Here is a 12,705-nt window from a genome sequence, read left to right on the forward strand (position 1 = left end):
GCCGGTCTCTCGCCCGCCCGACTGGCGCTGCCGGTCTCTCGCCCGCCCGACTGGCGCTGCCGGTCTCTCGCCCGCCCGACTGGCGCTGCCGGTCTCTCGCCCGCCCGACTGGCGCTGCCGGTCTCTCGCCCGCCCGACTGGCGCTGCCGGTCTCTCGCCCGCCCGACTGGCGCTGCCGGTCTCTCGCCCGCCCGACTGGCGCTGCCGGTCTCTCGCCCGCCCGACTGGCGCTGCCGGTCTCTCGCCCGCCCGACTGGCGCTGCCGGTCTCTCGCCCGCCCGACTGGCGCTGCCGGTCTCTCGCCCGCCCGACTGGCGCTGCCGGTCTCTCGCCCGCCCGACTGGCGCTGCCGGTCTCTCGCCCAACCTGCCGGATTTTGGAGCTTTCCAGATTTTAGATGTCCGGATAAAGGATTGTGTACCTGTATATGGGTTAGCAAGGTGTCAAAGCAATTAGGCTGGAAATTGGCCTATGAACAATTTATTGCATGATTCAGTGAATTAGTTGTTGGTGCGTTACCTTTGTTCATCATAAGATGAGACAAAAACTAACAAGTCAGCACACTTCCTATCTCTGGCCTCTATGTTGGAAAATGGGCTAATGCTGCTGGGAGAGAATATGATTGGGTTCAGGCAGTATAACGTCTGCAGTCAAGTGGGCTGCAAATTATTTAACAGCCTTAGATGACAAATTATATTCAGCTTTAAAAAATCCTTTGCAGCAAAATAGAAAATAAAGGTAAAGAGGCAGATTCGTGGAATTGGATGGCACTGAAATGTTTTTGAAGGTTGAGATGGAAATATCAAAAAGAGAAAATGTTATCAGTAATTTTAAATTATTGGAGATTATTAAAACTTGATATGAATATGTGAAGCAGCCACCTCTAATTGTGTCTTGTATTCCAGATCATTTATTTGTTGTCATGCTTTTTATCCAGAAATGTTTGAATTTTGTTGAAATAGAAGATTATCAAAGTTTTAATCTACACCATAACCAATGTAATTATGTGTCTTTAAATCACAGAATTTTACTATAATATATATCAAGATGGGGTATCCTCGTTTATCCATGGAGAAACAATGTGAATTAGCACCTTCTCTGGTTACTGCAATGGAAAGCAAGCCTCAGCCACAGCAGGACAGGTACAAAATTTATTATTCCAGTTTTCTATGGGATCCTTATGGGATCTTAAACTATATAGCACAGCTGCAAGCCATTCAGCCCAAGTCAAAACCAACCATTTAGTAATCATGTATACTAATCCCATTTCCAGCACTTGATCCACAGCCTATTGTATATACCTTGTGATTCATGTGCACATTTAAATGTTGAGAGTATCTGCCTCCACCATCTAACTTGTGGTGCATTTCTAATTCTAATCACCCTCTGCATAAATAGAAATTCCCAAAAAAAAATTTAAAACAAAACATAGAAAATTAGCAGGAATCTTTCCTACTACTGACTGTAAGAGGGATAGATGGGGCTGAATTTTTCAGTTGTGTGCAAGAAGGATTTCTGACACAATATGTGGACCAGCCAACTAGAGGAGAGGCCTTATTGGATCTGTTCTGGGAATGATCCTGGTCAGGTGGCGGACATCTCGGCGGGCAAGCATTTTGGTGAGAGTGACCACAACTCCCTTGGCTTCAACATAGTTATGGAAAAGGATATAAACAGTCAAACTGGGGAAAGTGCTTAACTGGGGAAGGGCTAATTATCAAGCAATGAGGCCGGAACTAGTGAGAATAAATTAGAAACATATTTAAGGGTAAAAGCACAGAAGTAATTTGCAAGAAGTTTAGGGACCACTTGAGCAGGGTTCAAGTAAGGTTTGACCCACTGGGACAAAGAAAAGATGGTAGGAAGAGGGAACCATAGTTGATGAAACAGTTCAGGCAGCAAGTCAGGAGGAGGAAGAAGAAAACATATGTTAGATATAGGATGCAGGAAATGGGAAGGGCTCATGAGAAGTACATGGTAGCCTGGAAGGAGCTAAAGAAAGGACCTAGGAGAGCTTGAAGGGGACATGAGAAGGCCTTGGCATGTAGAATTAAGGAGAACCCCAAGGTGTTCTATGAGTATATGAACAACAGAAGGGTGATGAGAATGAAGGGAGGCAACATGCACCTGCAGGCGGAGGAGATTGGTAAGGTCCTAAATTAATACTTTGTGTTATATTCACAAGAGAAAAGATTCTTGATCCTGGTGAGATTGAAATGGAACAGGCCTGTGTGCTGGACAATGTGGAGATTAAGGAAGTGGATAAGTTCCTGGGGCCAGATGTAGTATACTACAGGCTGCTGTGGGAAGTGAGAAAAGATAGCTGGGGAAGTTGCTATGATCTTTGAATCCTCTTTGGCCACAGGGGAGATGCCGGAGGATTGGAGAATAGCAAATGTTTGAAAAAGATAAATAGGGAGAATCCTAGGAATTATAGATTGGTGCGTCTTAAGTCAATGGTGTATAAACTAATGGGGAGGATTCTTATGAGGATTTGGAGAATTACAGTCTACTTAAGGATAGTTAGCATGGCTTTGTGAAGGGAAGGTTATACTTCACGAGTCTAATTGAGTTTTTTGAGGAGATAACAAAAGAAATTGATGAGGGTAAGGTGATATATGTGGTCTGCATGGATTTTAGCAAGGCATTTGACAAGGTCCCCCATTAGAGACTCCTCCAGAAAGTCAGTGGAACCTTGACTGTGTGGATAAAAATTGGCTTATTGGAAGAAACCAGAAAAAAGTACAGATACTCAATCCTTTATCTGGACATCTAAAATCCAGAAAGGTCCAAAAACTGGCATTTTTTTCCTGGTGTTGGTACAGCGGAGGGAGAGAGAGACGGCAGCACGACTTGGGCGGGTGGAGGGGTGGGAGAAAGATGTCAGTGCGACTAGGTTGGGTGGAGGTGGAGAGATGGCAGCGTGACTCGGGTGGGCAAGGGGGAGAGAGACGGCAGCACGACTCGGGTGGGGGGAGAGAGTCAGCAGCGCGACTTGGGTGGGTGAGGGGGAAAGAGAGATGGCAGTGTGACTCGGGTGGCCAAGGGGGAGAGAGACGGCAGCGCGACTCCGGTTGGGGGAGAGAGACAGCAGCGTGTCTTGGGTGGGCAAGGGGGGAGGAGAGAGAGACGGCAGCGCGACTTGGGTGAGCACAGGGAGGAGAGAGAGAGAGAGACGGCAGCGCAACTGGTAGGGGGTGGATATGGCAGCATAATTCAAGTGGGCTTAAATTTGGGTCAGCTGGCTTTTGTTCTGAAATCCAGAAAAATCCGAAATTCAGAACACACTGTCCCCCAAGGGTTACGGATAAAGGATTGTGTACCTGTAGTAAAATGAAAGTATTCAGCCTGGAGGTCGGTGATTAGTGGAGTGCTGCATGGATCTTTTCTGGGACCCCTGCTCTTTGTGATTTTTATAAATGACCTGGATGAAGAGGCAGATGGATGAGTTGGTAAGTTTGCAAATTACACGAAGGTTGGAGGAGTGTGAATGGAGCTGAAGGATGTTGAAGGTTACAAGAGGATATAGACAGGATGCAGAGATGGATGGAAAAGTTGGAGATGGAGTGCAATCCAGATAAGGGTGAGGTGATGCATTTTGGAAGGACTAACCAGAAGGCTGAGTATAGAGTTAATAGTGGGTTACTTAAGAGTGTGGATGAACAGAAGGACCTTGAAGTACAAATCCATACACCCCTCAAGGTCGTCTCACAGGTTGATAGGATAGTTAAGAAGGCCTATGGGATGGTGGGATTCATTAATACGGGGATTGAATTCAGGAGTAGAAAGGTCATGTTACAATTCTACAAATCTTTGGTAAGACCACACTATATTTGGTAAGACCACACAATATTGTGTTCGATTATGGTCACCTCATTATAGGAAGGATGTAAAAGCTTTGAATAGGGTGCAGAGGAGATTTATCAGGATGTTGCCTGGATTGTAAACAATTCTTATGAGACAAGACTGGCAGTGCTGGGATTTTTCACTTTGTAGAAGGATGAGAGGAGCCTTGATGGAGGTTTACAAGATTGAGAGGCATAGATGGGGGGTGGGGGGGGTGGGGGACAGCCAGCACCTACTTCCCAGGGCAAGATCAGCAAACACCAGAGGACAAGTATACAAAGTTAAGTAAGGGAAGTTTAGGGGAGACACGGGTAAATTATTTACACAGAGAGTTGTGGGTGCCAGGAATGCCTTGCTGGGGATGGTGGTGGAAGCTGAAACATTGTGGGCATTGAAGAAGCTCTTAGACACATGGATGAAAGAAAAATAGAGGATAATGGAGTAGAGAGTGTTTAGTACTTTTTTTCAGGAGGGGATATATGGGTCGGCACAACTTTCTGTGCTGTATTGTTTTATATTTTCATAAGCATTCCAAACAACCACATTTGTAAAAATTATCTAAGATAGCTTTTAATCCTTTCGTGAATCTAGAAGGCAAGAAACATTTGCAATTTCAATTTGCATATTTTTCATTCAAGCCAGATTCTTTGAGAAAGCTGGTGCGAAAATAATTAAGAACGTAACATGTTGATTTGTCATAATATTTATATTTGATGAGGTTTCCTGTTCACCTAACAGGCTTGGAAATCCAATGCATCAGTTTTTGATAAGTTAATAAGCAATTCACTATGAAGTGAATAATTTTCCTTGCACGATAAAATTTCATTGAATGTGAGAACTCTTTTTCTTTGCCTCATGAAATGAAATCTTCTAAAATTCCCTTTTTTCAACTAATAGAATATTACAGCACAGTACAGGCTGCTCAGCCCACAATGTTGTGCCGACCTATATATACCTACCAAAAAAAATGAAACCCTCCCTACCTCATTACCCTCTATTTTTATTTCATCCATGTGCTTGTCTAAGAGTCTCTTAAATGCTCCTATTGCTCCACCCTTCACCTCCATCCCTGTTATTCATTTCAGGCACCCACAACTTTTTATTAAAAAAAATGTCTGATGTTTGTCCTAAACTTTCCTCCATTCATTTTGTATAGATGTCCTCTGATGTTTGATACTCCCACCTTGGGAAAAAAATGTTGGCTGTACCTTATCTATGCTTCTTAGAATCTTGTAAACATCTATTAATTCACCTCTCATCCTTCTTGGATCCAAAGTAAAAATGCTAACTTTGTCTTATAAAACAAATTTTCCGATCCAGGCAATATCCTGGTAAATCTATTCTGCACCTTCTCTATAGCTTCCACATCCTTTGTATAATGAGGTGACCAGAACTGATCACAATAGTCTAAGTGTGGTCTCACCAGAGATTTATAGAGCTGCAACATTGCATCACGACTCCTGAACTGAATCCCACAATTAATGTGACAGCCTTGAGAGATTTATGGATTTGGACCCCAAGGTCCCTCTTTTTAATCCACACTGTTAAGTATTCTACCATTGACCATGTACTCTGCCTTCAGGTTTAACCTTCTAAAATGCATTACCTCACACTTGTCCATATTGAACTCCATCTGCTATTCTTCTCCCAAACGTGCATCCTGTCTATATCTTCCTGTAACCTACTGCAGCCTTCAACTGTACCTACAATACTTTCAACCTTCGTATCCGCAAACATACTGACCATCCCTCTACCTCTTCGTTCAGGTCATTTATAAAAAATTAAAAAGAGCAGAGATCCCAGAACAGATCCCTGTGGCACTCTACTGACCTTTAAGCAGAATATTTTCTGTCCACTACTGTTCTCTGCTTTCAACAGGCAAGCCAATTCTGAATCCACACAACCAATGTTCTATGGATCCCATGCCTTATGACTTTTTGAACAAAACCTCCATGGGGGCCTATTTAAATGCCTTACTAAAATCCATATACACCACATCTACTGCCCTACCTTCATCAATTTCTTTTCTAACCTCCTCAAAAAACTCAATTAGGCTTATGAGACATGATCTTCCCTTCACAAAGCTGTGCTGACTATCCCTGAGAAGACTGTACTTCTCTAAATGCTCATAAATCTGGTCCTTAAGAATCCTCTCCAATAGTTTGATCAAGGCTCTTATAAGACACACTGGTCTATAATTCCAAGGATTCTCCCTATTACCTTTTTTAAACAATGGACTACATTTGCCATTCTCCAAACCTCCAGCTCCTCCCCTGTGGGCAAGGAGGACACAAAGATCATCACCAATGCCCCTGCAGTCTCTTCCTTCCCTTCCCATGGTAACCTGGGCTATATCTTGTCCAGTCATGGGGACTTGTAAGTTCTAATATTTTTAAGAAGATCTAGCACTTCCTCTTTCTTAATCTCAACTTGGTCCAACACGTAAGCTTATTCTATTCTGACCTCTCCTTGACCAAGGTGCTTTTCTCTGGTGAATACTGAACCAAACTATTTCTTTAGGACTGCCCCCAACCTCGTCCACTTCCAGGCACGTTGCCTCCTTTGTCTTTAAGCAACCCAACCTTCTGTTCTTCATGTAAGCATAGAACGCCTAGGGCTTTCCTTAATCCTATTTTCCAAGGTCTTCATTCCTTTTTAACTCTCCTAAGTCCTTTCTAAATTCCTTCCTGACTACCATATAATTCTTATGAGCCTTGCTGGTTTTTGCTTCTTAGATCTAATGTATGCTTCCTTCCTCTTAACTAGCTGCCTCATCTGTTTTGTCAATCATGGTTCCCGTTTCCTACAATTCTTTTCCCATGTCAGTGGGACAAACCTATCCAGAACCTGCGTAAGTTGTCCCTAATCATCCTCCACATTACTTTGATGCTTTTTCTTGAGAATGTCCAATTTACTCTCTGTAGTTCCTGCCTCATCCCATTGTAATGTGCCCTTATCTAGTTAAACTATTTATCATTTTGTCTGTTTTTATCCTTGTCCGTAGCTATGCTGAAGCTCAGGGCATAATGGGCACCATTACTGAAATACTTCCCCACCAAGAGGTCTGCCATCCGACCAGGTTCATTGTCCAGTACAAGATCTAGTATATGGCCTCTCCTCTAGTCGGCTTGTCCACATTCTGTATCAGGAATCCTTCATGGAAGCGCTTGATATTTCCTGAACAGATTGGATATCTTGTACTTTACTGTGCAATGCATACATGCAGATAGCTTACTTTTATAATGTATGTTGAAAAAACATCTAAATGCTTGGTGGTGTGAAAAATATTTCTGCTTCATTGTAAAGGGAGCAGGGGCACTTCTTTGTAATATTGAGAGAATACTACTCTGCCATTTGTGCTTTCTTTCTTATTGTCAGTTGTTTGAAGCCCTTGGGTAGAGATGAAAAATGCTATAGTTTTATTCAAAGAATAATGCAGATCTGTGTATGATTATAAAGTCCTCCCTTAATAAACACTGCGAAAAGAAAGATTAATTTTCATTTACTGATTGTGAGGCCCAAAGTTTGACACTACATTTCCCTATATTACTGTACACATGCAACTTCAGTAATTCATCAGATATTAAGTGTTTTGAGATTTCAGAAATGCAAAACCATTATATAACTTTTTTTCACTTTTCTATCAAATATTTTAGTATATATGTGATTATTGTTTGCCGTGTAGTATGTGTGTGCACTATGGTCCATCTGGTTATATATGTACAATCAGATGATGAACTTGAATATACAATGGACAATATTTTCCTTGTTTCTAATATTGTAGTTTACTGTCTGCAGTTCCTTTCTAACTGATCTGGTCCCATTTGCCTGCATTTGGCTCATATTCCCACTAAACCTTTTCTATTGATGAAGCTGTCAAAATAAAATATTGTAATTGTACCCACCTTGACCAGTTCCTTTTAAATCCTTCTGCTCTCACCTTAAGCTTGTGCCCTCTAATTTTAGATTACAATTCCTTTCTAGGATGTTATTTTCTTGCATATTGTTGTGTCATTGGAAATGGGCTATTTCCTTTCGCAGCAGTGATCTAAGCTCTACCCTGAGGGAGTCCAAGACCATCCCTGGTGTGGAAGAAGCAGAGGGGATGGTGGTCTGAGTCAGAGAGGATGGTGAATTTGAAGTTCCACCCTTGCAGGATTTCCTCTTTCCAGAGAAAACATGCATGATGGATGTGGTAATCTTATGAATGTAGGCACGATCTACACCGGTGTACATTAGATCCATGTACATGTCGCTGTGGGTCAATGGCAAAGTGGCATTGCTGCACCTTGTGTCAGCCCTGCAAGCCGGAGTGGGGTTCCTCTAGGAGAGTAATGACTACCCGGACGGTTTTCTTTGTCGCTGGTCCCATGAGGGGCAAGACCACTCCTTAAGGTTGGTGCATGTAGTGCTAAGTAACCCACCAGGGCACCTGTCACTCTCGTATTCTCAGGAAAATGGCACTCATGGGTGCTACTATAGATGCCCATGATGAGTGCCCGCTCCCTAATGTCCCTTGTCCCTTCACTGATGGTGTGCCACTGTGGCAGGCCATTTAGGTCCTATTCTAGAAGGGTAAGGAACCTGGCCCACACCACACTTACAGACTGATCCCATAAGGTGGAATGTGATGGGCCCAGAGGACCCCAAAACCCAGCAGCAATAAAAATTCAGCAAGAAAAATGGTTACTGAAACAAAAGTTACTTTTAATTTTCTTTAAACATAAAAACAGGATCAGACTTTAACTTATTACTATTAACTTAACCTAATTTAACCCCCTTCTAATTCTAAGCGCACGTGTATATAAAATGTGTGTATAAGTTCAGAGAAGTTCTTTGATTCACAGTCCAATCTCCCTTCTCACTCCTTCAAGTTCACCGGTGTGTCAGGCACAGAATTTAACATTTATGAATCTTCACCAGGTTTTCATGCTTGAAAGGTAAACGGTTACTGTTCAAGAAGGTTCTTGTTGGTTTCCAGAGAGAGATTTGTTGCTCATTGGACAACTGTTGACCAATGCTATAATTCCCCAGTGGTGTCTCAGGAGACACCATAAGCCAAAGGGATCCCCCCATAACTCCCCTCAATCTCGGGAAATCCCAACTTCTCAAGAAAGGTGCCAAGTGGTGCCCAATCTTCTCCTCCATGGGTCAAAACTGTCAGCCCAGTCTACAGAGCTTCAATGGTCCACCAGTAAAATCACTAACCTACTAAATCCTGCACTATCATCAATTCACCTGGGATTTCTACTCTTGTGTCCTGAGGCTCCCTTACAAATGTGGGGTCCTTCCCACATGATCTGTTCACGCAGAAGTATGCCATAAAACTCACACTCTCTCTCATTCTCGCACTCACTTTTAGACTCTTACACAAGAGGAGACCAGCACATATGCTAGGTGGTATTACTTCAAACATCATGACCGTGCGTGTCCAGCTGAGACTCCTTGAACTCTGCTCGCAGGACCATTTGTTGTGTTGGAAGGGAAACAAGTTCAATGGGTTCAAAGGATAGTGGGTCTGAACATAGCCTGAATACTGAAATATTCTTTATTAAAACTCACACAAGGGGGTTGCAACAGGGATAACACGCAAGTACTCTCACTCACACAACAAAGTATAATCAGTTACACCAGACTTAACACTACCGATACCAGCAACTGCTTATCCTCACAAGCACAGTACAACCCAGTCACATCATACTACCAATACTAACAACTGTTTATATAGGCTTATCACAACCAAGGACTACACTACTCTTCCTGCTGTTTGTTGTCTCAAGTGGGCATGGCTCAGATGCTAACTACAACAGTACACAACAGTCCCAATCCCTATGTAGTGCACACCTTACCATTGACTGCTCAAGTGTTGTCCACAGCAGAGTTGGTTTTAGGGCAGAAGAGCAAAAGAGAAAGAGTTACTGCACTTGGCAGACTTTATAGTACAGTAAGCTGGAGGGTCCGGTCCAGGTAATCACTTGGTGATTAAAGGAGTTAGGTGTGCACTAATGGGTGGGCAGAGTCCAACTTTGATTGGCAAGTGATGTGATTTCTGACTAGGTTCTGGACATGGAGGCACATGACCCTCCACAATCCACACAACACATATTCCATCTTCTATGCCTTTTAAATAATTGTTGTTTGGATACAGAGATGCAACTTCAGCTGGTAAACATGTTGTACAAGATTAAATATCATGGAACCATAAAATATTACAGCACAGAAACAGGCCCTTCTAGTCTGTGTTCACACTATTATTCCGCTTAATCTCACTGACCTGCACCCAGTCCATAGACCTCCATACCCCTCCTATCCATGGACATGTCCAAATTCTTCTTAAATATTAAAATTGAGCCCACACTTACTACTTCAGCTGGCAGCTCATTCCACAGTCCCACGACTCTGTGTGAAGAGGTTCCCCCTAATGTTTCCTCTAAACTTTCATCCTTATCCTATGTTCTCTGGTTTGTATCTCTCCTACCCTCAGTGGAAAAAAAACTAACTGCATTTAGTCTGTCTGTACCCCTCATAATTTTAAATACCTCTATCAAATCTCCCTCTTTCTTCTTTGTTCCTGGGAATAAAGTGCTAACATGTTTAATCTTTTCCTGTAACTCAGTTCCCCATGTTCTGGCAATATTCCAGTACATCTTCTCTGCACTCTTCCTATCTTATTTATATCTTTCCTATAATTAGGTTAGGTGATTAAAACTGCACATAATACTCCAAATTTGGTGTCACCAATGTCTTGTACATCTTTACCACAACATTCAAACTCCTATATTCAAAACTTTGATTTATGAAGGCCAATATGCCAAAACCTCTTGTTACAATTCCACTTTCAGGGAATGATGTATCTGTGTTGCTAAATCCCTCTATTCTATCACACCCCTCAGTGCCCTGCCATTTTCCATGTATGTCCTTCCTTGGTTTGTCCTTCCAAAGTGCAACACCTCACATTTGTCTGCATTAAATTCCATCTCCCATTTTTCATCCATTTTTCCAGCTGGTCCAGATCCCTCTGCAAGCTTTGAAAGCCTTCCTTGCCTTCCACAATACCTCCAATCTTTGTGTCATCTGCAAACTGGCTGATCCAATTTGCCACATTATCATCCAGATTATTGATATAGCTGACAAGCAACAATGGTTCCAGGACTGATCTCTGAGTCACACCACTGGCTTCCTGCCTGAGAAGCAATCATCCATTGTCATTCTCTAGCTTCTCCTGTATAAAGTTGTGCTAGCCACTATGCTAACCTTGCTGCCATCATAATAAACCCCCTCCTCCAAGTTTAAAGATAAAGCCTTACTAATGCAACACTGATTATCCAAAGTTAGATTCTCCAAAATCTTTATTTATCCAAAAATGTTTTAAAATTTCAGATAAATGAGGATATCCGAATCAAATCAGAAATCCTCATTTATCCAAATTTGTTTGGAGCCGAAATGACCTCCCAGGTCGAAAAAAAATTCACCTGACATGAAACCAGAACGACCATTGTCCTAGTTTCAAGTAACTCTCTTCTTTACTTACCCCCATTGACTTTTCTCTCCAACTTTCTTTCATAAACTGCGTGCCACTGTCTTCCAGCTGCAAGCAGTTGGAAGAATCCCTTGTCCTGGCATCATCAAGGAGAGGGGCCTTCCCTCTTCCCCTTTCCTTCCCTCCCTCCCTCCCTTGGTACAGCGGAGCTCCCAACACCGACTCTGAACCCTCCCCTCGGCCTATTACCACACACGCACATCATACTCCCTGGTGTACGTGTGGAGTAGGCCTAGCAAGGGAGGATTCAGGGTCAGGAGCTCTAGTGACTGGGGAGACAGGAGCCTGATGACTCACCACTGAGTGTTCCACCGGCCTGGGAAGCCTCCCCAGGGACCAGTAGTAGTAGTGCGTACATGTTAGGGATTGGCTGTGGTTGGGAGGTCTTGGTGATTGGCGGCAGCCAGCATTTTTTTTGGTGAGAATTAAACATTATTTTAATGCTTAAAAAGCCTTCGTTTGTTGTTGTTTAAACATTGATACAAATGATTTGATGTTGCCACTGGGCTGTTTTTTAAAAAAAAACAGTTCTCCGAAAAAAAAATTGTTATCCGACATAGGTTCGGTCCTGACCATTTCAGATAAATCGGATTTTTGCTGTATATTTAATAATATACTCTTTAAAAATAAAGACTTTACCAGGCAGGGATAGAGAGTCACTTTGGAAGAGTTGCTCCAGTGGCAAGTAGCATCAGCCGGCTCTTCATCCTGGGTGCTGCCATTTTATTCAAACACAACTTTATTCAAACAGCTGCTGCACGTGGGAATGACCAGGGTGCCCTTTTGGCTGAATGTTTGCTCTCAAAGGTTTGTGTGTTGCTTTGGAGAACATTTATAATTTTAAACTTTTATTTTAATTGTTATTATACTTAATTAATTCTTATTTATTTTATTTTTTTAAGTTTATTTATTTCCTCTTTTTTTCCCTGCTGTTAGAGTTTCTGGTTGATTTAATGCCAGATATGGGGATTGTATTGTACAATACAACTCCAGTTATCCGAAATGGTCAGGACCTTGCCTATGTTGGATAAATGGTTTATTCGGAGAACTGGTCATTTTTTAAAAACAGCCCAGTAGCAAGAGCAAATCACTTGTAACAGTATTTAAATAACAACAAACAGCAAGGGAAAGCTTTTTAAGCATTAAAATAATGTTTAATTGTCACCAAAAAAATGATGGCCGCCACTTATCACCGACACCTTCCCACCGAGGTTCCCGCTGTTGCTGGGAGGCTCCTCTCCTTGATGACGCGGGGGTCAAGGGATTCCTCCGACCACTTGCGGCTAGGAGTCAGTGGCACACAGTTTGAGAGGGAGAGT

At 42.6% G+C, this 12,705-nt stretch overlaps 1 protein-coding gene across 2 annotated transcripts in view; it reads left to right on the forward strand.

Moving 5' to 3' along the window:
• The window catches only part of ecpas (Ecm29 proteasome adaptor and scaffold), a 151,973-nt gene that overhangs the window by 19,982 nt on the left and 119,286 nt on the right, over window positions 1-12,705 (forward strand). For both annotated transcript variants that reach the window (XM_069922992.1, XM_069922994.1), the window contains exon 4: window positions 1,024-1,142. In XM_069922992.1, the coding sequence (XP_069779093.1) occupies window positions 1,024-1,142 (119 nt within the window). The remainder of the gene's footprint in view (window positions 1-1,023; window positions 1,143-12,705) is intronic.

Source organism: Narcine bancroftii, chromosome 1 (assembly GCF_036971445.1).
Source record: "Narcine bancroftii isolate sNarBan1 chromosome 1, sNarBan1.hap1, whole genome shotgun sequence".
Taxonomy (NCBI): domain Eukaryota; kingdom Metazoa; phylum Chordata; class Chondrichthyes; order Torpediniformes; family Narcinidae; genus Narcine; species Narcine bancroftii.